The sequence below is a fragment of the Eleginops maclovinus genome, chromosome 6 (assembly GCF_036324505.1).
Source record: "Eleginops maclovinus isolate JMC-PN-2008 ecotype Puerto Natales chromosome 6, JC_Emac_rtc_rv5, whole genome shotgun sequence".
Taxonomy (NCBI): Eukaryota; Metazoa; Chordata; class Actinopteri; order Perciformes; family Eleginopidae; genus Eleginops; species Eleginops maclovinus.
In genome coordinates, this window is record NC_086354.1 from 4028263 (window position 1) to 4054062 (window position 25800).

General features: G+C 40.9%; 1 protein-coding gene across 1 annotated transcript in view; it reads right to left on the reverse strand.

Annotated features, from left to right (window-relative positions):
* Nucleotides 1-3093: 3093 nt before the first annotated feature.
* The window catches only part of LOC134865819 (guanine nucleotide-binding protein G(I)/G(S)/G(O) subunit gamma-12), a 61493-nt gene continuing 38786 nt past the window's right edge, over nt 3094-25800 (reverse strand). Inside the window, exons 2-3 of the mRNA XM_063885554.1 lie at nt 7023-7131; nt 3094-5671 (exon numbers count right to left, since the gene is read on the reverse strand). Coding sequence (XP_063741624.1) covers nt 5546-5671; nt 7023-7115 — 219 coding nt within the window. The 5' untranslated portion in view covers nt 7116-7131 and the 3' untranslated portion in view covers nt 3094-5545. The remainder of the gene's footprint in view (nt 5672-7022; nt 7132-25800) is intronic.

Here is a 25800-nt window from a genome sequence, read left to right on the forward strand (position 1 = left end):
AATGCATCTATCACAAAGGGCCATGAAAATATGACTTCTAAATAAAAATGTATCTGAGTCAAAGGAGTAAATTAAGCCATCTGGGGGTTAAATGACCTATTGACTTCTTCAAATGTAAACCTGAGCCTAAGTAAAACAACGTTACAGATCAAAACAGACTAGTCATTGATAGTTATTCAGTTATAATTGTGGTTATTCTCTCCTCTCTCTCGTTTTATTGGAGGCTGCAGCTCTTCTAAAGATGTTGCTTCAGGCATACAGCAGGAGAGATGGTGGTGTGCCTTAAAATGATTGAACCAATCTAGACCTAAAAGTATAGAATTCAATCTATCAAGATTCTGTATTTAGCTACACAAGACCAGTTACCCTTAGCTGACCTACTGGATCATGTGACCTCTTGTTTCCATCACAGCCAAATAGAAATGATGGGTGCTTCCTGAATTTATGGTCACATGACAACAAATTACTCCTTAGATAAAGGGGGTGGGTCAATTTGCGGTCTCATCTTACCCCACTCTCCCCTACAGGAATCAAAGCGCTGGGAACAGGTCAACGTATTGCAGAATGAAGGCGACATTAACCGTGCAATAAATGTTTTGTGTAACGTGTAACAAGTTCTATTTTATTTTACAGTATGAGTATGACCGTTATCCTGCTTATTACACTAATAATTACTAAAGTAAAGAGTAGTTTGACACAAAATATTGAATAAAGCAATTTTTTATACAATAAAATTGTTTTATTTCTTCTCCTTCTTAAAAAACATGCCTCGCTGTGGTCGGAAATGTATTCTGCCCATAGCTATGGGGTGTTACACGTAAAAAACGGTTTCAAAACAAAAATAACAGGCCATAGATCGCACGATTGACCAATCAGAATCAAGTACTCAATAAAGCACCATAATTAGTAAAGTATAAAGTACTCATTATGCAAAATGGCCTTTTTAAGAGTTATCATAGAGCACCCAAAGGCCAAAATGTCACATGTCTAATTATTTTATGCAGGGTCTTTAATATAAAGTAATGCAGCATGTTTTAAACATATTTTTTAAATGTAAAAGCAAAAAAAAAAATGGAGGCTGTAATGAAGTAAAATGTGCCTCTGTAATGTGGAGTAAAAGTACAAATAGTCCAGTTAAATTTATTTCAATTGTCCAACCTCAACTAAGTAGCCTACTCATGAAGTATCTTTACTCTCTGTGCCTCTAAAGTTACATGTTTGTTTCTCTACACCCAGCTGAGCCCACCAGAGGAACAGAGGTGCCACTGCACTCACCCCCCTACCCTCACCCTCTGGCCCTCCCCTTCCTCTTCCCCTCATCAGCACATTCCAACACACTGACACTGTAATGCCTCTGAAGGCCAGAAGCATACCCGCCCCACCACCACCACAGCCCAGCCTGTGCAGTAATCCCAGCGTGTCATTGTGCAGCAATGTGAGAATCCCTGACCATGTGCCTCTCTGGAAATGTGCCTGCAGCCCCAGAGAAAGCCAGGCAGTCTGGTCCATGCTGGGGCATTAGAGAAAAACCTCTTTTTGTTTCAAAGGGACTTTAAAGCATGCACTCTGGTTTATTTTACAGAGTGTGCTATGGTCATGCACAGCTTCCAAATGTCCACTGTTTTTATTTGTAATATACTACATGTTATCACATTTTAACTGTACTCAGGTATTGTTTATTTATATTCTGTGTAAATATGTCTTGTTCTAGTTTTTTAATGTTAAATTGCTTTAAAAAAGTGTTTGTCTTTTTTCAATAGATATATTTTTGTTGTTTGTCTTACAGTTTATTTCCTTGTTGAGATACAGACTGTTGCAATCTGTGCAAGACTGCAATGTGCAACATACACTTTGCAGTTTGCAGTCAATTGCAGTTTACTTTGCAATGCTTAATGTTAATGCAACAGATACATTTTATAATACTCATCGTTTTTCTAACATGTGGGCATGTCCCTATATGTAATTCGTTAGTTTACTGTTTCTATTGTTTGCCTTTTATCTGCTAAGGGGATTAAAAAGTTGGCATAGTTAACAGTAGCCTACGTTTTTTGTCATTTTATTTGAAATGACTAGGTTAGCTACATTAGCTTGCTAGCTTCCGAGAGATATTGCTATAATATCGGAAGGAATCCAGCGATCAAATTGTTAAAATAAGACAATTAAACCTACAATTAAACCTACATATTAGTTACATTTCCAGTGACAGTGGGCCGCCGATTTGCAGCGTTCCGTTTATGCAGCGCTTTTATTAAACGCTACGCATGTTTGTCTAGTTGGTTTTGCATGTGTTTTGGCACATTGGTGTTTTTATATCTGCATTGTTTTTGAAGCTGCAGCGCGTTTCTCTTAATGGAATTATTTTGGGTCGTTGTAGGGTGACCTGTCGGCCACCGTAGCTGTGTCACCTTTAATGTCACGCTGTCCTTTTTTCCATCTGCGGGACAAATAGAGGATTTCTGATGCACAAATAAACACCATTCAAAAACCGTGTATATGCGTAAGCCTACATGGAAATAAGCCAGATTCTGATCTTTGACATCCAATAAAAACTATTCTGCAGTCCTCACAATGCTAATGCACCTGGCTTTTCCTGCAGGGACATTGGATCTTCCAGTAAAACAGAACAATCTGTGAGAAACTAGCAAAAGGTTGGTTAACAATGAAGAATAGGTGGCAATGCTATTCATCGTTTTTCAGATTGAAGTGTGAGAGCTGTTCAGTGTATCTGCAGATGTGACAATGAGTATTATTCTTGTGTGATCTTCCAATTGTGTGCAGCAGAGAATTAAACAAGCAGCTTTTCCAGCAGCTGGCCAGGACCAAGGTCAGAGCGGCCACCAGCAGAGAATGAAAACACGCTCCCAGGCTGACAAGACATTCGCCCAAAATAGTTCCGCTACTCTCCAAGAGCGGAAATCAGGGTTTGGTTCTTTCTATTTTAAGCCTTCTTGTGTTCTCTGCTTTCCCTCTGCCAGCCGTGCTGAGAGGCCTGGTGTCTCTGCTTTCCTGTGGCAGATATAAATAACGGGCTAATGAGAGGAAATGGCCCGAGATTCTCTGAGGGCACAGTTAGAAATAAACAGGCAGCAGAGGTCATCTTTTGACACCTTTATTGAGATATTAGCACAGCGTAGAACTGCAGGAAAGCTTCACTTTATACATCTCAGTTAGGTCGTCATACAAAGATCGGTATATTAATAAAGACGTTTATCAAAAGTCAAGATTTTGACAGTTAAATTAATCTATCAGTGGTGCAGTAAGGCAGTTGCGGAGTCGCTGAAAGGACAGGAAAATCATGACATGGCAGTGGTAATCTGATCCTTAAGGGGCATGTAGGATTTATTTATTGCAAGTAAGAAATCATAAAAAACCCACTGGTTAAAAACAGATTATGGATACTGAGAGAGGAGCACCACAAAGGGAAACACAGAAACATGTTTAGTTAGTGACATGAAAACCGATGGCACCATGTTACAAATCTTCCCACAAGTAGAACATTTGATAGGAACTTTTTTTTTAAAGAAAGTACTCCAGGTGGAGTGTTCTTCACAAAACAAGGCAAACATAAGTAAGGCTTAGAAGTGTAAGACATTAAGAATTTTTCTCACGTCACCCAGAGAATCACGAGTCTGAACACCGACACAAATTCAAAAACATGAAGAATGTGAGAGCAGTACTGGGGGAGTGGTTTTTATCATTAACGTACCTGAACCTATAAACACTTGAGGATAGCACATACACACTTCAGGTAATCGTAGCTCAGTGTCCCAAAACTATCGTACCACAGAACTTTTTTTTTAGCAGGAAAAGCTACAAACAGACTCATTCAGACGCCTAGAGTGGTGCAGTGATGACCTATTATTGTAGGCCGACCCAGAAGTTAGCATCGCAGAGCGCTGCCGTGACAAAAAGCAATGGATTTGTTCTATTAGATTCGGGTATAATGCAGAAAATAAGCTCTGTGGCTGGTTTCTGATACTTGCATGTTCTGTTCAGTAGGATCATCTTATATTAACACTGCTTTATGATTTTTGAAGGGTCAATGCTATCGGCTAACGCTACGCTTCAATCAACCTACAACACGATGGATTGTGTGTGTCAACTCATCTCCAGGTTTCAGTACTCATTACTGCACCACTCCATTGAGGTGTTTTTTTAAAAGTAGTATCATTGGTTTGGCTTTTAATTTACCATATCAAAAAAGAACGTGCCCGAAGATTTTCCTTGTTGCTTCATTCACTCCATATTGTGCAGCTGACATCCCAGTCATATCATCCCAAAGGCTTTAATCTGAGCATAGATCTTCTTGGATTATAGATGTTTGTATGGAATGTGTCTCTCATTCAAGACAACATTGTATCATGGTACATACTGATTGTCGCAGCCAGTCGGCCGGGATGCAGAATACTTTGAGTTTTACCAGTACTGTCATTAATTAGAGACACTTCATGGCAACACTGGAATAAAGGCCATCTTTAAAACACTGGTGGGAAGCATTATTATTCATTTAAGGCGAAACACTACAGGTGGATTTCTTGAAATTCTACATGAAAATATGCAAATGAGGGAATGAAATAATATGTGCTAATTTGCATTAATTTCCTTTTCAGGAATCTAAACATTGGATAAATCCAGCCTTTCAAATCTCAGGCATTTTTACTAGGAATTTGGGATTTCTCTTTGTATTAAAAATATGCTTTTCAACAACGTGCTTTTAGGAATAACATCTTATATAAATGATTGGTCAACCGCTTAGATATGTCCCGCCCCTTAGCCTATCACGTACAATGTGTTGGAGCGCTAGCCAATACAGTGTTACATAGTGATGTCACTATGTTACAAAAGTAAACAAAGGAGTCCAATGAAGGCATTTCAGGCGTGTATGTGTGTGGGGGGGGGGGAGACAGGCATGTTAGCCTTTGCAGAGACAGTAATATCTATATCAGTATGAAACTTCAGTTATTCACCTCGAATAAGACCATTTTTTTTTGTATTACAAGTCGTTCTGAAAGTGTTTGTAGAAATATGCAAACAAATGACATCATCAAATGCCTAACTTTGGGTGAATTTGAGCAATCCACAAGCTCAAAAAGTGGAAAATAATGACTTAATGTGTATTTTGAATGTTTTGAAAGATACATGTTAGAGTAAAGCTCCCGAAACTGAAAGGAGGATGACCATTTTTTTTAGCCTGTAGTGTCTCGCCTTAAACTAAAATGTATTTAAGATTCTAAAAAGGTAACTTTGCCTGTATCAATCCATTAAGGCAAACCAGAGAGAGAGAAAAGTCACTGGCAGATGAACAGGAGACATGCTGACATGAAGAAGAACCAAATGCATCACTGAGGAGGAGGCCAACTTCTCCCTGCTAGTGGTCCGAGCTTAAGGGGAGCGCTCATCACACACTGCTGTCCAGAAAAAATAACAGAACACATGGTGATGATGACACCCCCCCCCCCCCCCCCCACCCCCCAGCACTTATCCCAACAAAAAGAATACAGCGACATTAATAAGCAAAAAACACATCAAAGCTAAGTGGCGTCCACTACAATATAGTGCAGGTTTTTTTGTCCTTGAAGGGATTGTCTGAGGCGGGGATGCCGATGAGCAGGGGGTCGTTCCTGGCGTGTTCATTGCAGTAGTTCATGAGGTCTGCAGAGGCCTTGGAGATCTGCAGGAACAAAGGGAGACAAAGTTAGACCCTACTTTCAAGTGCAACTTTCAGATGAGTGGTGCGGAATTAGTCCTAACACCTGGAACTGAGTTAGCATTTTAGCTCATCTCAAAGTCAATGGGTTTTTGAATGGGGCTAACACAACCAGATTTTAATGTTTGGTATATAAGATAAAACTTGTCAGTAAATATTGTAATGATCAATGTCAAGAGGTGGGAAGTAGATTACTCAAGTACAATTTTGAGATACTTGTACTTTCCTTGAGTATTAACATTTATGCTTTATTGTACTTCTACCCCATTACACTTCAGAGGTAAAGGGTGTATTTGTATTCCACTACATGTATGTAATCCCTTTAGTTAGTTTCTTTACAGATCTGGATTAATGATGGTAAATATAATCAGCCCTTAAATCAGACTTTAGTTCACCTGCAGTAAATCCAGCAGCTACCCTGCAGTATACAAAGCCATTCAAACTAGCTGCACCTTTACCAGCTCTGAGAACACTTTAATGATCAATCATTATAAAACATATCAGAGATATTATTCTGAAATGGACCAATCAAACAATCACTACTTTTACTGTCGCTACTTTAAGTACATTTAGATGAGAGTACTTTCTACTTTCACTGGAGGAACATTTTGAATGCAGGACTTTAACTGTGACAGAGTATTCCTACACTCTGGTACTTGTACTTTTACTCGAGTACAACATCTGAGTACTTCTCCCTCCTCTATCAATGTCATTAGCTTGTATATCTTGAAAAGTTGCTAACAAGTGACTAAATAAACGACTAAATGTCGTCATGCAACATTAGCCGCGTTTAGCTTAGCGGTGCTGATGCGAGCCATGTTACCCTGATGTACTTCCTTTATAGCCTAAGGTCAGCTTTTTACTTCTGGAGGTCGCATTTATACTTAAAAAATCACAAAGTTGGAGGGATTATCCTGCTGAACAAAACCTGCTAGGTATTATAAACGTGTGTTTGCCACAGAGCTTATTTTCTGCGATATATCCGAATACCCAATAGAAAATACCCATTGCTTTTTATTGAGGGAGTGCTTGGGATGCTGACTTTCTGGTCAGTTTACAATAATCTGCCATCACTGCACCATCTGTCATTAGAAATGTGTATCCTCAGACCAGGAGCAGCCAATCAGATGCAAGACCCTCCCTACATCTGCCACATGGTTCATAAATTATTTTTATATTCTCTGTTTACAAGGGAATTATATTTGTATTAACATCACCAGTAGCATTTAGCATAGTAGTTAGATAAGCAGGACGGGATGAAATGATAGAAATGTCCTGAAAGTGAAGCTAGAATAGGAGGATTGTTGCACAGTACCTTTATCCTCTCGATGCTGGCCTCTATCCTCAGCTGCTGCACCGTCCGCCGGGCGTGGGCGATGTTGTTGGAACTGTGCGCCTTCGAAGACATCCTGGGCACCACAGCACTGTGAGGAAGGACGAGAAAGAAAGCTTTAACACTGAAGAGGGAGAGGCAGTGTTTTACGGCTGGTTTACTGAGGCTTTAACACGGATTAAGAAAGCTTTGAGGTTTCTTTTACAACTACGGCACCTTTTAATATATTTCCAGAACAAAAACGAGTGAGATTGGGAAGGTATTTGTATTGTTCAAGATAATAATGACAATGCAAATACCATCTTGTGTACCAGATGAAACCAACCAAATGTATAAGCGTAGAATAAAGCACAATGGGCCAGAAAACCATCAAGTTATTTCCTATATATATTCCATATTTCCAAATCCCATTTCTCTAGCGGAAGAATTTTTATAGATATAAAACCTCCATGGATCAAAAGCTTGGAAAGGAAAGAGTCCTGTACAGCATGTTTGCAGTTTGAGGTAAAGGACGTTTTTAACTATATTTTCAACTTTATTTTTTTTGCATATTTTCATACACGCCCACCCTGGACAAAGACTGTTTAACCCGACCTCATCAACAAGGCCCGGGACACCCACTGACATACTGTACTATGTGTTTTTGATGCATCAAGGTATGAGATTATCGAAATGTTATTTATTAGGATAAACCCCTTGAGATGCACCATCTCGTTTTCAAGGGGGTCCCGAGATGCATTATTGAGATTTAATAACGCTCGATAGGGAGAATCTTTTTTTGCTGACGGGTTTAATCGTGGTCCGAGAACAGCCTCTGTGGCGGGCAGACTGCAGGGCTGTAAACCTCACAGCTGTTGGTTCAGTGAGCTTATTCCTCTTCCTCGGCTGGCTAGTTCCCAAAAGTGAATTCACCTACAAAGTTCATTTATTAAGAAGCACACACAAAGCTGAGGCACGCCCATGCATATGCAAACGAACTTTGGGGGGATTTTTATGCAAACCTGAATAGGTGTTTAGATGTTTGTTGTTTGGGTCTGCAGACATGCCACACTAATGCTACTTTCTCCCAGCGTGCACAGAAATATAAACTAGGCTGATCGGCGCCGAACTGCAGCAAATACTGAAAGTCTGACATTGCAGGATATCTGTATTCAAACAAAAAGCCTCAGCTATGATAATACGTCTGATTGTCAGTGTGTGTGTGTGTGTGTGTGTGTGTGTGTGTGTGTGTGTGTGTGTGTGTGTGTGTGTGTGTGTGTGTGTGTGTGAGCGCTGCAGTCTGGGATGAAACTCCACTTCCTGCTAATCATTGACAGACTGGCTGAGAACAAGCCCGGACACATCCCAGCTCCATGCAGGCGCTCTGGCTCCACTCTCTCGCCCCGCACTCCCACTTCCTTTTATTGCCATTTGTGTGTGTTTCTCATAAAACACACGTACTTCCTGTAAAGTTTTTGGAACGCACTTTTTAAAACGTTTCTCAGTAGGGAACAGGAAGCTTCGAGTCGAGTTTCTCAGAAGTTTATTGTGAAATGTGTTATATTTCTTCACAATGCAGATAGAAACAATTACAAAAAAGAGGTGGTCTGTTAAAGGGGCCCTATTCTTCTCCTTTTCAGATTTATATTGTATTCTGTGCCCCCACTGTGACATGTTTTAATGTTCAAAAAGCTCTTTATGCTGCAGCAGCTCTTAACCTGAACACTTAATGCAGTGTGTAGGTGATTTTAGACCCTGCAGACTATTTACATGCACACAAAACTATATAAAAGACTACAGGAAAATGACAAACCTAAAAAAAAAACAGGGCCTCTTTGACATGCCATAGCAATTAAAAAGGCATTGTGTCCCATCTGCATGTTGCCATAATGTTTCCAGGAATGTTATAAATAAACAACATGAGAGCCGTGTTGTGTAATCATGCCCCGGTCACTGTGACCATAAATAAAGCAGGATAATGCACGGGTGGGTGCAAAATGCCACAGTTCAGAGGCTTTGTGTAGCCACCTTTTTATAGCACACCACATTTGTTCAGCCCCGTCTGCAGGAAGCAGTTCCTCCACACCGCCTTTAATGTGTAGATCTTCTCAAAGAGGAAAACCCGAAATAGGAAGCAAAGGAAAATGTGCATCTTCCGCCTGATTAGAGAGTTTCAGTCCCATCAGAAGAAAAGCAATCAGTGCAGAGGAAACCCAGCCAGAGAGATAGAGCAGAAATGTTATGGATAACATGAAAGTGAGACATGAAAGGCTCTGGCGTACAATGCAAAGTGAACAATCCTGCTAGGGAAACACGCTGAGTCATCAAGGAGAGGCTCCACAGGTGAAGATGGAAAATTCCTTTCCTCCTACATGATGTGTGAAGGTGTTCATATTTCTGCCATGTTTATTTTACTGACACATATTAAATGACCAACTAATCTTTTCAACTGCAGAACAGGTTAGTCACTTTGGTAAATGCTTTTTTGTAAAGAGGACTGTTGCTGGGTAGGAACTGGGACTTCCTGGCACTACCAAACAAACCAGATTGCATAGCTTTCTAAATTGTGCAATTTGCAAACACAATACAGAACCTGCTAATCGAGACATCGTGAATAAAAAGATAACATGAGCAATGCAAACAGCCTTCACACGCCAAGGTTGCCAAGAGGACACAAGCACTCTGCCCAGCTCAACGCCCTTGAGCAAGGCATGTTATATAACGAGGACTCTGGAGGAACCACTACAAGTTGCTGGGGGACCAAAGTAGCCATTTAGAGTAGCGCTACTGCTAGCAGGCTAATCTTTAAGCAGGTTAATAGCTACTCTCAACTATTGGTTGTGAGAACTGTTAATCAAACGGTTGCCTGTAAAACTGATGCACCAAGTACTTACAGGGGTTTGACTCATTTGAAGTGAATGAGCACTTTTCTTATTGTTCTTTATAGTTTATAGCACTTATTGGAAGTCTCTTTTGATAAAAGCTTCAGCTAAACTAAGTTAAACGTAATGTTATTTTAACGTTTTACTGTTCGTGTTTTTTTTCCTACTCTACTTTGGGACGGCAGTGGCTCAGTCTGTAGGGATTGGCCTGGGAATCGAAAGGTCGCCGGTTCACGTCCAGATTAAGACCAACAAAAAAATACAGTACACCTCCTGGTCACTGTTGAAATGCCCTTGAGCAAGGCACAGAACCCCCAAATGCTCTGGGTGCCAGTGAATTGGCTGCCCCTTCACTTTCCCTCTCCTATCCTGTATGTGACTCTTTGTATGCATGTATGTCAACCAGTGTGTGTTGCTTTATCCCAGCAGCTATTGCACAAATTAACAGCGTCACACAGATGCCTAATTATTTACTTATTAATGAATTTTGAATGTCCATGTTTGTACTAGTGTTTTTCTTTTTAAATGTTTTTAAATGTTTGGAGATGTGACTTTCATTAGAGATGTGTCATGAGTGTGTCAGGATGGATCCCTTGTGTTTTTATCTGCAAACTAAATCAAGCTACGGGTACAAATAAAGAACCAGTGTATTATAATGTGGGTGATACAATTCATTTCCCCGTTGATGATTAATAAAGTAAGTCTTCTTCTTCTACTTTGTGAAAAACTCGCCATGGACATTTCCTGCATTAGTTACCTATAGAAAATAATGTTTTTTGTCTTTGATTCTGAAGAATTCAGCTTGTTCTTCTTCTTAGTTTGATACTTTTACAGGAGCTGGCGCTTTGGGTCAGAATGTAAATTAAATGTATACAACATAATAAATCTGTGTGTCAAATATGGAAAGGGATGTTAATCCGAAGGATCGCTGAATGTGCTTTTCAAATGGCTTTAACCAGAAGGTATTGGGAGGAATATATTCCTGTAATGTTGTGTTTTGGACAGAGGTTGAGGATTTATTATTGATTACTTTCAAATCAAAGTGATAGGTGCTGCTTTGTTAGGACTACATATAGACAGGTTGATTATTAAACCTACATGTTTTTGTAGAATTGTAGTTTTTTGGAGGACTGTTGTGCTAGAGATGGGTTTATGCTAATATGCCAATATTTTCCCCCAAAATGTTGCCAAATTGCTGATGCTGTTAAACTAATATGCACATATTTTGTTAACCTTAATGCAGATTACCAAGTCTCTTTCTAGAGTGAAACTAATAGAATTGACTATAATTACATTACTTACTTGATGTCCTACTTGTATAAGCAGGCATACAGTCAAATGTCTTTTCATATACACGCATTAACGAAGCAAAGGAAATGACTTCAAGAGAAACGGTCAACATATATGTTATTGCTCCTGCATATAATCATTTTTTTAAGCCAACAAGGTAGTTAAAACTTTGTTTTTCCATTTAAGGAACATTGCTAGGATCCGACCATTTTTAAATCAAGATGATGCTGATATGGTTGTACATGCTTTTATTACTAGTCGCTTGGACTATTGCAATTCTCTTTTTACTGGTCTCCCTAAAAAATCCTTAAAAGAAATTATAATTAGTTCAGAATGCTGCAGCCAGAATTTTAACAAACACAAAAAAAGAGACCACATTTCGGCTGTGCTGGCATCATTGCACTGGTAGCACTGGTTCAAAAATGTCCCAGTTTGGGATGAATAAAGTATTTCTGATTTTGATATGGTTACCGGTGTCCTTCAGAAATTCAGAAAGTGCTTTAAATGGTTTACAAGGCTTTAAATAACCTTGCCCCAACCTACCTAAGTGACTGTCTCTGATTTGATCAACCTGCAAGGACTCTCAGATCCTCCAATGATTTACTTTTAGAGGTACCTAGAGTCCATTACAAGAAAACAGGGGAAACTGCTTTCTGTTTTTATGGCCCCACACTGTGGAACAGCCTCCCATTGGATCTTAGAACAGCAACCTCTATTCAAACTTTTAAAAGTAAATTAAAGACCTATCTTTTTAATTTGGCTTTTAATTTGTGGCAATTGTAATGTTAGTAGTATCACTGTTCCCGTTTTATGGTTGTATGATATAACTTTCAGTTTGTTGATACCTGTTTTTAATTATGTTTCTCCATTTTTATTGTCATAATCTGTAAAGAACTTTGGGCTGCGTCAAGCATGAAAGGTGCTATATAAATCAAGATTTTTATTATTATTATTATCATTATAATTATTATATTCAACGGTTTGCAACATTTGCTATTTTAAATCTGGTTGATGCCAATATTTAATTCAAACCAATTTCCTGCCCGATATCAGCGTGTATCCCTACTTTGTGCAGAGCAGATCGAGTATCCTTCTGTTGAATAATAACCAGTCACAGCTGTAAATGACTGTGAAAAATAGACAGAATTTATAGTCTCCTGGCGCCAAAATATCATTTTTTACCCAGCATGTGGAGAAGCTAAATCAGGAAGAGGCGTTTAAATCCCAGCGGCACCGAGGAGGGATTCCTGCAGGCAAACCATCCCACTGAGCCACCTCGAAACACCGAGCCGCCTGTGAAGTGGTGCCAGCTACACCAGCAGCACCGGTCTAACTGAAACTCTATGGGAGGGCAGTGTGTGTGTGTGTGTGTGTGTGGCATTAAGCACCACGATGTTCGCCTGTAGGAGCCTTGCAAAAAACGTTACCTCCTAGGATCAGAAAAAGACCACCACCTTTTACAGCCTATACTATCTCACACACACACACACACACACACACACACACACACACACACACACACACACACACACAGAGACCACCTACTGCACAGAGCAGCACGCCCCCCCCCCCCCTTGCTCTACCTTACACACTCAAACCCACCCGCACACATGTGATTCATTAGCACGGCGTTCAAAGTGCTAAGAACAGGGAGCCATTATGACTCAGAGCTATTAACACCCAGAGATGAAAAACTGTGTGTGTGTGTGGTGTGTGTGTTACACTGCTACATCCCTGGATCCTGACCCAAGGAGATCTCTTAAATGTGCCGCTGCAGAGCACATAGGACAGCCAGTGAAGGCTAAGAGGAGTCCGTGCTGTCAGCTGTACGGTGTGTGTGGTCCCTTCAGAGTCTCTGAGGCTCTCACACTGGAGCAGCTTTTGTAGTAAATGATCACTGCTGGAAATAAACTGCTTTAGGGCTTCAGGTTTTTGCTGGCTGCACTCACACATTACAGGAGGCGATGAGAGGTAAAGTTCACATCCAAAGTCTTCCATTTAGTCACCTCGGAATAACAAGTCCGCCTTTTTCTGCCCTCTCTTTAGTGGCTGGTGACACGATAAAAACGAGCTAGCAGGCTCAGTCCTGAAGGAAGAATATAACATATCTGTGTATCGATGCAGTATTTTGAGCTTTAAGCTTCATTAACTTCACTAAATTGGAGAGGGCTTGTTTCATATAGAAGGGGGATGGTATTGAACGTCTGCGAGGACAGACCTGAGAAAGGTGTAATGGGTAACTGCAGGTGTTGCGGCAATAGTAGTTGGAGGATAAAGCAGGGTTTTCTCTAAACCGGGTAACCGGAGAGCTGCGCCCTCAAACCAAAATGCAGATTTTCCCCGTACAATGTTAAGGTAATGCCAGAAAACTATATTTCTGTTCGTCAAAAACTGTATAATTACTCGAGAGATATGAAGATGGTGTCAAATGTCTGGTCAGACAGCAGAGGCAGCTTGGATGGATGTCCGGTCGATCTGCCGGTGGACGAGTGGCAGACAGCAGGCTAACACTGAAACTGAGATTTCTGAATTATACATTTTCTGTAAGTTTCCATGGGAAGTTAAACTGGGGAATTTAGGAAATATTCCATATTGGAAACTTTCCATGGGAATAATGGGAATTATGGGAATTAACTGGGAATTGAGGGTAATTGAATTGAATTGTATCATATCCAAGCATAAGTATAAAAATGTTGTTTTGCCATAAGAAAACATCCACGCTAAATGATACAATTAAAAAACCATGACAATTCAACAGATTTATTTGTAAGTAGAACAGAACAAGTTCTATTAATTTATTGAACAATCATTTGTTTTATCAAAAATATGAATGTTGAGTTAAATATTACTCACCCCCCCAACCCCACTCATTCAAAAATTCACCCCCCATCCAAAAATCCCAGAGATCCTATTCAAAATGTTAAATGAAAAGAGCCCCTCTCCCTCCAAAAGTCCCATTAAACATGCAAATCTTCCTTCAAGCAATCCTCTGCATTTTTGCTAAACCCTTTCAGTCAATGGGCTCTTTCTGGTCCCCATCAAAATCCAACAACATGTCCATTCCTCAACATCCAACTCTGAGTCTTCCTCTTCAGTGTCACTGTCCAGCCTTGTTGAGGATGGCTCTGTGTCAGCCTTAGGTTTGCGCGAATGCCAACCAGTTTTTCCACTCTCACATCTGTGAGCCTGTTGCAAACTTTTTTGCGTATGTTCCCTAACAGTGACCAGTTGCGCTCGGAGGCGGCTGATGATGGTGGGATTTGGAGGATGATGGAGGCTACAGGTGCAAGGGCCTCAGATCCACAAAGTCGCTTCCACCAGGTGGCTGCAGATATGTTCTGGCATGACTGCTAGATTCCATCCCCTTCCCAAAGGCCTTGCTTTGTTCGATACTTCGCCAAACTGCCTAGAACTTTGCCTTTATCAAGACCCAGGTGGTCAGACATGGCTGTAATGACTGCGTAGGTACCGTTAATCTCTTCCCCAGATAGTATGCCCCTGTCATATTTTGGGTCCAGCATGTACGCTGCTGCATGCACCGGCTTCATGCAGAACTCTCGCTGCTTTTCCAATGACTTGACCCCAATAGTTTCCTCTGCTTTCAGTAGTAGTGAAGTGGGCCGGACCGTCTGGATTTCTTCGTTGAGTTCTGCAAAAAGACACTGGACATCCGATAAGATGGCACCATCACCCTCTATCTTCGCTATTGCTGCTGCAATTGGTTTGAGGATTTTCAGACTGCTAGACACTTTCCCAGAACACATCATTTAACATGACTTTCTTGATGTCACTTTCGATGCCTGCAGTCTGGGATATGGCCATCTCTTGCAGATACTCCTTTCCCTGCAGAAGGCTGTCATACATGATGACAACGTCACCCCATCGTGTGATGCTGGGGAGCTTCAGTGTAGTACTCTTGTTCTTTTCCTTTTGCTTTGACAGATACGTAGCTGAAGCTACTTGTTTGCCCTTCACATATTTCACAATTTGCTTAGCTCTCTTGTCCGTTGTTTCAGTGCCTTTATATCTTTTAGGAGAAGATGGAGTGTATGGGTAGCACAGCCAATAGTTGTTATATGAGGGTAGGTCTCCTCCACATGTGCCCAGGCAACCTTCATGGTGGCTGTATTGTCAGTGACCAGTGCACAAACCTTATCTGGTCCAAGGTCATTGATGATCACTTTCAGCTCATCAGCAATGTATTGGCCTGTGTGTCTGTTGTCCTTTGTGTCTACACTCTTGTAGAATAAAGGTTGAGGAGCGGTGACAATGTAGTTGATAACTCCTTGTCCCAGGATATTTGACCATCCATCAGAGATGACTGAAATACAGTCTGCTTTGTCAATGGTTTGCTTGACCTTTGTTTGCACTCTGTTGAACTCTTCATCCAGCAAATTAGTAGACAGCGCATGTCTGGTTGGGGGGGGGGGTGTATGCTGGTCGGAGAACATTCAAAAACCTCTTCCAGTACACATATGATGGCAGCATCAGGGGTGAGCCAGTTGTATAGACTGCACGAGTGAAACACTCATCTCCATTTCTCTGTCTAGGTTCATCCATAAAATCCAAGAATCCTCTGATGCCAGAGGGACCAGCAGCTGATGAGAGGGTTTCTGACTCTGATACAGCTGAAACAGATTCATTTCCCCCTGGAGTGGAACTCAATGTCTGCTGCATGTTTTGGGCCTTGAGGATTTTTTTTGCACTTTGCAATATGCTGCTGTATTTTTGTGGCATTCTTCACGTATGTCTTATTACAATATTTACACACATACACAGACTTTCCTTGAACATTAGCTGGTGTGAAATGTCTCCACACATCGGATAGCACAGGTGGCATTTTTCTGTAAAAAAATACAACAGCTTGTAAAAATACTAATGCAATGGCATGAACAGATATACAAATAGTGAGGCTAGCTAAACAACTGGAATGATCTTAACAACATCTTGCAGGAGGCAGATAAAAACAGAATCACATTTGAGGTAGCTAGCATCTTTATAAGAGTGCCTCGTAGATGGTAAATAAGTGATGCTAGCTATGGCTTATTTAGCATCTAAGTTATCAGCTAGCTATCTACTAGATGAATACAACTGTATGTGACATTTGCAATTTAAACATAAAATAAATACATTACCCCATAATATCATCAAACCTTACTTCACTTTGTGTAGTCCACAGGTTCAAATGTGTGGCTTCAATAGTCTTGTGCTTTGGGCTCAAAAGTGTGGTCCAGTCTTCTAGAAATCCTATGTGCATGTGATGGAGGAATGCACAGTGCCTGTAGGGGGTGTGGTCTCAATAGCCATGCAGAAAGCAGTGTGCTATGTGCATGTGATTGAGGAACGGCATGGATATACTTGAATGGCATCTGTTTGTTTTAGTCAAGATTATGCTAAAATATACTTTCCCCAACTATATTTAAGTTCCCTATGAAGAGCAACCCTTCAATTTGGAAAATTCACAGTTAATTCCCTTAAATTCCAGTTTATTCCCATGGAAAGTTTCCATCTTTGAATAATCCCGGAATTTTGCAACCCTACATCAAACTAACTTTAATTACAAAAACTAAAAGTACTCCTTCTGCACAATGGATAATATAATATTTCTGAATAAAAGAAATAAAATAAAGCAGAAGAAGGAACCCTGAGTCGACCCACAGAGGGGAAATTTACATTCTCGCTTAGGGACTCGGAAGCACTTGGTCTTTCGGGGACATGAACCGGTGAACTTCCGGGTCCCAAGCCAAGGCCCTATGGACTTCACCACCACCACTGTAGAAGTATTTTCAGACTAATTTAGCAAGTAACAACATCCCATTGCTATCATGGTAGTGAAGAGAAAATTAAAGCCTGGTTTCAGAACTAAAGGAATTATTAAGGAAGAAAGAACATTCCCACACAATGATGCTTCCTCTTTTTGTATCTTTCATTCGAGCTGGGGGAACTAATCATTCATTTTTGTAAATATGTTATTATATCTTTTCATGGGACAACACTGAAGAGATGACACTTGATCCAATGTAAAGTATTCAGTGTACAGCTTGTATAACAGTGTACATTTGCTGTGCCTTCAAAATAACTCAACACACAGCCATTACTGTCTAAACCGTCGCAACAAAAGTGAGTACACCCCTAAGTGAAAATGACCAAATTGTGCCCAAAGTGTCAATATTTAGTGTGGAAAACCATTATTTTCCAGAACTGCCTTAACTCTCTTGGGCATAGAGTTCACTAGAGCTTCACAGGTTGCCACTGGAAGCCTCTTCCACTCCTCCATGACGACATCACGGAGCTGGTGGATGTTAGAGACCTTGTGCTCCTCCACCTTCCTTTTGAGGATGCCCCACAGATGCTCAATAGGGTTTAGGTCTGGAGACATGCTTGGCCAGTCCATCACCTTTACCCTCAGTTTCTTTAGCAAGGCAGTGGTCATCTTGGAGGTGTGTTTGGGGTCGTTATCATGTTGGAATATTGCCCTGCGGCCCAGTTTCTGAAGGGAGGGGATCATGCTCTGCTTCAGTATGTCACAGTACATGTTGGCATTCATGGTTCCCTCAATGAACTTTAGCTCCCCACAGCCGGCAGCACTCATGCAGCCCCAAACCATGACACTCCCACCACCATGCTTGACTGTAGGCAAGACACACTTGTCTTTGTACTGGGACGACAGTCATGCAGACCAATTTGATACAGTGTGCAGCGTATGGTCTGAGCACTGACAGAGTGACCCCCCACCCCTTTCACCTCTGCAGCAATGCTGGCAGCAGTCATACGTCTATTTTCGAGAGACAACCTCTGGATATGACGCTGAGCACATGCACTCAACCTCTTTGGTGGATCATGGCGAGGCCTGTTCTGAGTGGAACCTGTCCTGTTAAACCGGTGTATGGTCTTGGCCCCCGTGCTGCAGCTCAGTTTCAGGGTGTTGTAATCTTCTTATTGCCTAGGCCATCTTTATGTAGAGCAACAACTGTTTTTTCCAGATCCTCAGAGAGTTCTTTGCCATGAGGTGCCATGTTGAACTTCCAGTGACCAGTATGAGAGAGTGAGAGCGATAACACCAAATGTAACACACCTGCTCCCCATTCATACCTGAGACCTTGTAACACTAACGAGTCACATGACACTGGGGAGGGAAAATGGCTGATTGGGCACAATTTGGTCATTTTCACTTAGGGGTGTACTCACTTTTGTTGCCACGGTTTAGACAGTAATGGCTGTGTGTTGAGTTATTTTGAGGGCACAACAAATGTACACTGTTATACAAGCTGTACACTGAATACTTTACATTGTATCAAAGTGTCATCTCTTCAGTGTTGTCCCATGAAAAGATATAATAACATATTTACAAAAATGTGAGGGGTGTACTCACTTTTGTGAGATAATGTATGTCCTATCTGTCATGCAATACAAATACTTTCAATTCCTGAATGATTTAGAGCAGTTTAATGAGTTTTAAGCAAATTGTGTTGATCATTGATATTGGAATATGATGCTATTGTTATGGTCAGGATAATCTTGAGGTCTTTGAGTTAAATATATACAGTGGGGCAAAAAAGTATTTAGTCAGCCACCAATTGTGCAAGTTCTCCCATTTAAAAAGATGAGAGAGGCCTGTAATTTTTATCATAGGTATACCTCAACTATGAGAGACAGAATGAGAAAAAGAATCCAGAAAATCACATTGTAGGATTTTTAAAGAATTTATTTTCAAATGATTGAGGAAAATAAGTATTTGGTCAATAACAAAAGTTCATCTCAATACTTTGTTATATACCCTTTGTTGGCAATGACAGAGGTCAAACGTTTTCTGTAAGTCTTCACAAGGTTTTCACACACTGTTGCTGGTATTTTGGCCCATTCCTCCATGCAGATCTCCTCTAAAGCAGTGATGTTTTGGGGCTGTCGCTGGGCAACACGGACTTTCAACTCCCTCCAAAGATTTTCTATGGGGTTGAGATCTGGAGACTGGCTAGGCCACTCCAGGACCTTGAAATGCTTCTTACGAAGCCACTCCTTCGTTGCCCTGGCGGTGTGTTTGGGATCATTGTCATGCTGAAAGACCCAGCCACGCTTCATCTTCAGTGCCCTTGCTGATGGAAGGAGGTTTTCACTCAAAATCTCACGATACATGGCCCCATTCATTCTTTCCTTTACACGGATCAGTCGTCCTGGTCCCTTTGCAGAAAAACAGCCCCAAAGCATGATGTTTCCACCCCCATGCTTCACAGTAGGTATGGTGTTCTTTGGATGCAACTCTGCATTCTTTCTCCTCCAAACACGACGAGTTGATTTTTTACCAAAAAGTTCTATTTTGGTTTCATCTGACCATATGACATTCTCCCAATCCTCTTCTGGATCATCCAAATGCCCTCTAGCAAACTTCAGACGGGCCTGGACATGTACTGCCTTAAGCAGGGGGACACGTCTGGAACTGCAGGATTTAAGTCCCTGGCGGCGTAGTGTGTTACTGATGGTAGCCTCTGTTACTTTGGTCCCAGCTCTCTGCAGGTCATTCACTAGGTCCCCCCGTGTGGTTCTGGGATTTTTGCTCACCGTTCTGGTGATCATTTTGACCCCACGGGGTGAGATCTTGCGTGGAGCCCCAGATGGAGGGAGATTAGCAGTGGTGTTGTATGTCTTCCATTTTCTAATAATTGCTCCCACAGTTGATTTCTTCACACCAAGCTGCTTACCTATTGCAGATTCAGTTTTCCCAGCCTGGTGCAGGTCTACAATTTTGTCTCTGGTCTCCTTTGACAGCTCTTTGGTCTTGGCCATAGTGGAGTTTGGAGTATGACTGTTTGAGGTTGTGGACAGGTGTCTTTTATACTGATAACGAGTTCAAAAAGGTGCCATTAATACAGGTAACGAGTGGAGGACAGAGGAGCCTCTTAAAGAAGAAGTTACAGGTCTGTGAGAGCCAGAAATCTTGCTTGTTTGTAGGTGACCAAATACTTATTTTACCGAGGAATTTACCAATTAATTCATTAAAAATCCTACAATGTGATTTCCTGGATTTTTTTTCTCATTCTGTCTCTCATAGTTGAAGTGTACCTATGATAAAAATTACAGGCCTCTCTCATCTTTTTAAATGGGAGAACTTGCACAATTGGTGGCTGACTAAATACTTTTTTGCCCCACTGTATATATATATAACAATTGTTTCTGAGTTTGAATTAAACAGACACTGGAATGGCTGCCATACATGTAGAGATAGAGATTTAAGAAAAACTTGGAGTGGTCTCTTCAATTTTTTTCTGAGCTGTATGGGCGATCACAGTGCTCATAAACTATTTACACGCAAAAAAAGAACGACAAAAATATTGTCCTTTCAGATGTGCATTTTGCAGATTATTTTTAAATGAATTGAATATTAGTTTGGTCAGACGTGTCAGAAAAGTATCAATATTTGACCTCACTTTATTGTTGAAATGGAATATTTTGCTAATGGTTGCAGCTCTAACTCCTGCTGCTTCAACGTGCCGCTGCTAGCAAGTTCTGCACCATTCTTTAAATGATCGTGCATGAGAACTTTTATTTTCTTATCTACTTGAATCCCAATCAAAGTTGCCATTTTATTGGCAGTACTTGTGGTGATCATGTAAAAAAAAAAAAACTCCCTCAAACATCTCCCGCCTGGCGTCTGAGGAACAGGGGATCGTGGAAAGACGATATTTGGAGTCTAGACGTCTGCTGCTTCCAACAAAGAGAGTTCAAAGCCTTGGGCCGCAGCCATAAGCCAGTATATTGGTTCGTCTCCCTTGTGTACCCGCACACACACACACACACACACACACACACACACACACACACACACACACACACACACACACACACACACACACACACACACACACACACACACACACACACACACACACACACACACACACACACACACACACACACACACACACACACACACACACACACACAGTCATTTCTCTCATGTACACCCCTCCCCTTTTTCCCAGTCTGCAAGCTAAAAGCAGCCTCTCTTCCGCCAGTCAGCACTTTTCCAGCTGAATAAAAATGTCTCCGGTGAACACCTAAAACATGACCCTGTGCTGGAGTTTCTGCCGAGCAAATGAGGTCAGAGCTACTGTCCCCCCCTGCTTTACTATAAACACTGGCCTGTTCTCACTTGGTGACGCTGCACCTTATCAAACTGAATAATACTCCAGTCATCATTCCTGCTGCTGAGTACAGGGGGATCGTGTTTGTGGGAGAGAGAGGGTGAGGCAGGGAGGAGACGGTGTGGGCACTCCATGCTGTGAGAACCAGAGGAGGGACAGTCAACACTTTCCCACCAGAAAGAAGGAAGAGTTAAAAGGACAAGGGGGGTTGTTCTGGTTCTGTGGCAGCGATTCGGATACAGTTGACATTGCAAATATGATACTGATTTGTTTACCAGGATAAACACAAACTATAGAGACAGTTGGATCCTAAAGATAGGGCGTCTTTGTGGAGCCAAAATCATCATCATTATTTTACATCAAAAAGCCAAAAGGAAGCCAACAGCAACTTTTAGGATGATTGATTAACATTTGCAGTTGCTTAAACAAGAAAAACAAATCTAATATTTGCGTTTTGTAGCTTCTCCAATTAAATAATTAGCTGCTTTTCTTGATTTTAGATCCATATAAATTAAAACGGGCACCTTTATGTTTTTCAGGTTCATATCAGTGTTTAGTGTCTCTCCTGGGACATGTCTCCATGCTTTAATGTTCAAAAAGCTCTTTATCTTTCTCATACTGCCTGTGCTGCAGCACCTCTTTTCACCCTCTGTCTGAAACCAGTGCCCAGATTGCTCTGATTGGTTAGCTGGATGACTCTGTTGGGATTGGTCAACTGTTTAGAGATGTCCCGCCCCTTAGCCTATCACGTACAATGCGTTGGAACGCAAGTCAACAGAAGTGCAAGTGTTACAAAGGGATTTCATTATATTATGGTCAACAATGGAGTCAAATGGAGGCAGGGGGAGGAGTGTGTGGGAGAGAAACTCTCTCTAGAGCAGGGGTAACCAACAGGTCGATCGCGATCGACTGGTCGATCTTAAAAGCCTTCACTGTCGATCCCTAGCATTTTCACATTTTCTGAAAAGAAAAATGTTCATGCTCTGGTTGGTTGGTTGTTTTAACAAGCTCTTTAGACCTAGCTCTGGCTTGTTGATTTGAATCACGCATAGGTCATTTTACAAACTCCAATTGGTTTTTTGATATGTTGAGGTCTATGCTGAGGCTGCATGCCATTGTGGGCGGGGTTTAAAAAAAATCATATCCTAACGGTCATCTGGAGAATGTAGTAACTTTAGACCCTTTCCTCAGCATTGACATTGAACAGCTGTCAGTTAAAATACAGGAGGTGTTTTCATTACCTATGGGCGTTGATATGGAGATTATTGAAATGCAAAGCGACACTGAATTGAAGGCCAGAGCAAGAGACCAGGACTTTTGGTCTCTCGTGAGTAGAGAGCGGTACCCACTGATTATGTCATGCGCGCTTAAACTGAAGGCCTACTTTGGCTCCACATACTTATGTGAAATGGCCTTTTCACAAATGAAAACAATAAAATCCAAGTATAGAACTCGTATGACTGACGCACATCTTACTGACTGCCTCAGACTGGCAATCACTAACTATCGACCAGATTTCAAAAGACTTACTGATAATGTGCAGTCACAGCAGCCTCATTACAGTCAGGCTGATAGAGCAACTTGAGCATTGACAGATATTGTGCATTGAACAGAGAAACTTTCTATGGATTGTGTTCATTGAACTGTAGGCTAATATCTGTAAATGTGAATATTATTAATTGAACTGAGAAACTAAATATTGTGCACTGAGCAGATACTGTAAATATGGATAGTTTGTATTGAACAGATAGGCCTTCTGTTAATATGAATATTGTGCATTGAGCAGATAACTGTGCATAACTGTGTTTTTCTTTGTGTGTATGTATGCACGTACATTCAGCCTGTTGTAACAGAAATTGATTGCAAAAATAATATGAGATGAACAGTCTTACTCCTAAGTGGGTTTTTTGGAAGATATCAGATTGGTAGATCTCGGTTTACAATTTGGAATAAAAAGTTATCTTGGGCTTGAAAAGGTTGGTTACCACTGCTCTAGAGGAACACAGGGAATTTAGCCTTTGCAGACCATTTACATGCACTAAAACCTCTAGAACACATACGCAGGAAAAGCAAAACCCCAAAAGCATAGTAGGGCCTGTTAAATGTGTTTTTCCATCTACTGTTCGATTTGAAGGAGTTTGTTCATGGAGATAGTCATTATGGGATGCTAATGGTCAAGACGGACAACTGTAATAACATTGCGTAATAAAAGGGAGGAGCCAGACATAACTAAACGACCGGGGACCTCATCTCAGTCCTATAATCCGTCCAAATACAATTGTGTGTGTTTTTATGTATTAATGTGAGGGTTACCAAATATGCTTCCATTGATGTTCAATCACATATTTTGTCATAATAATTTTGTTTAATTGCCATATTGCACATTATTTACCATTGATTACCATTATTAATCCATTAATTACCATTGCACATTATGCTTTTGTCAACCCAAGAACAATACTTTTTTTTGGGTGTTCAAGATTATTCCAAATGCTGAAAAAGGCACCCAGTAAAGTACATCTGGGAGAGGCAGACATCTAGATTATGAGATTTCAGGGGAACTATGACGAGCCCCAGAGCTGCAGGAATGGCCACTGAGATAAGTCGCAGCTGACATGTCCCCACCCAGGCAAAACCGGGTGCTCCCCCCAAGCACAAAGAGAACCCAGGGAAATACAGTGCCCTCTATGCAAGGCTGCCGGGTTATGATTGGCTGAAGGGTTTTCCATTATTCTTGTGTAAACAGAGCTTTCCAGGAAAAGCTGCAGGATTTTGCAAATGGAAAACTGTCTCTGATTAAACATGTGGCGCTGCACATAGCACCACAGTGTTTTCCCCTGCAGCGCCGTGAAAACACTTCAGTTGAACTTAAAGCCTCGTACAGTAGCTTCTCAGAATCCTGTAAGTTGTGCGGCTCGACAGGATAAAGGCGCTGGAACACACTCGCTCAGTGTCTAGACATAAGACGAGACTGGACTCATTCCTGCAGGGCTCCTAAATCCTAAATTAATGCGCAATTACTCCAGGCTCATTCCTGTCCAAATACACTCTGACTGATCCCTTGTTTCAAGCAGAGGCTAGACGGTAGATGTAGTTGTTATGAACTCAATTCAAAAGATATTTAAAAAAAAGCTGCATGTCAAGTTAGATAAGGTAAGCTCATGTGATAGCGAGCCAAGGAAGCTAATCGGTGTTCTTAAACACGATGATACTAAGGACAGGAGAGTGTGAACATGGCTGGCTGGTACTGAAGGAGAGTAGGATGTGTGTCAGGGACTCTGCCTGCCTGACATAATGACTGATAGCACTGATAACACAGGGGGGGAAGTAGCACTCTGCAGAGGAGAGTTCACATGGGAAAAAAAAACAATCTCTCGCCGGGCGACCTGTGTTTAGGCTCCGCTACGATAGCACAACTCACACACTTGTCTGCTGGACTAATCGTGCCTTATTTAGACTCTGATTCATTTGTGTTCACTAACAGTTGAAGGGGCCCTATTCTGCTCAAACAGAGTGGTGCAGGAACGAGTCCTAAAACTCGGAAGTGAGTTAGCATTTGACCTCTTACGGTTCCCTCGTTTCACTTAATGTGATTTCTCCGTAGGATTTGGGAAAATAGTCTGTGGTTGACACAAATTTATATAAATAATGGAGTCATGTGAAATAAGACACCAGGACAAGCTATCCCAAATTAATATAACATATATTAATAACAGATCTACAATTGGACAGTGTTATGCACTATTCTTTATTTGTTAAGAAAACCCTAAACATATAAATCACTACACTATGCTTATTGAGGCATTGATGATCTCAGTTGGTTAAGGTGGAGCTTAAGTGCTGCTGGCTAATTTAAGCTTTAACTATAATTCACTGTTTATTTATTTCTAGCTGTATCATTTGTATCTGACTCTATATAGCGAATTAAGCTGTCAAATAAATGAAGTGCAGCAGAAGTATACATCAGCGTAACATAGACTAATGTTATCTATTTCATCATTCTAAAATGTAGACTTTAGAGTATTTACGCTCTAAACATTTGTTTAAGAATAGGTGAGATATATTAAGCAGATATATCACGAAGGGAAAATAATGACATACATTTTAAGAGTAGAGCAGCTTGTTTATAAGACCCCTTCACTGAACAACTGAAACGTTGACTTTAATTAAGTTCTGATAGGTTCAACCCAATATTATTGCTTTCAACTAACTTAATACAGTTATGTGCAACCTGTTGACACACTACATTTAATTAAACTCAGTTTTTTCAGTGTTTGTAGTCAAGCTTTGACATATTTAGTCAACAACTGCTGCCTTTAGCTCTTTTAGTAGCTTGCACATTTCTTACCATTCGTAAGATGTGTTTCTAGTATTAAATGTATGTGAGGGGAATAAGATGGGTTAGCTCACAGTCTGTTATACAGTAGGCATATTGACTTAATTATGCATGAAACACTCATTGTAAAGGAT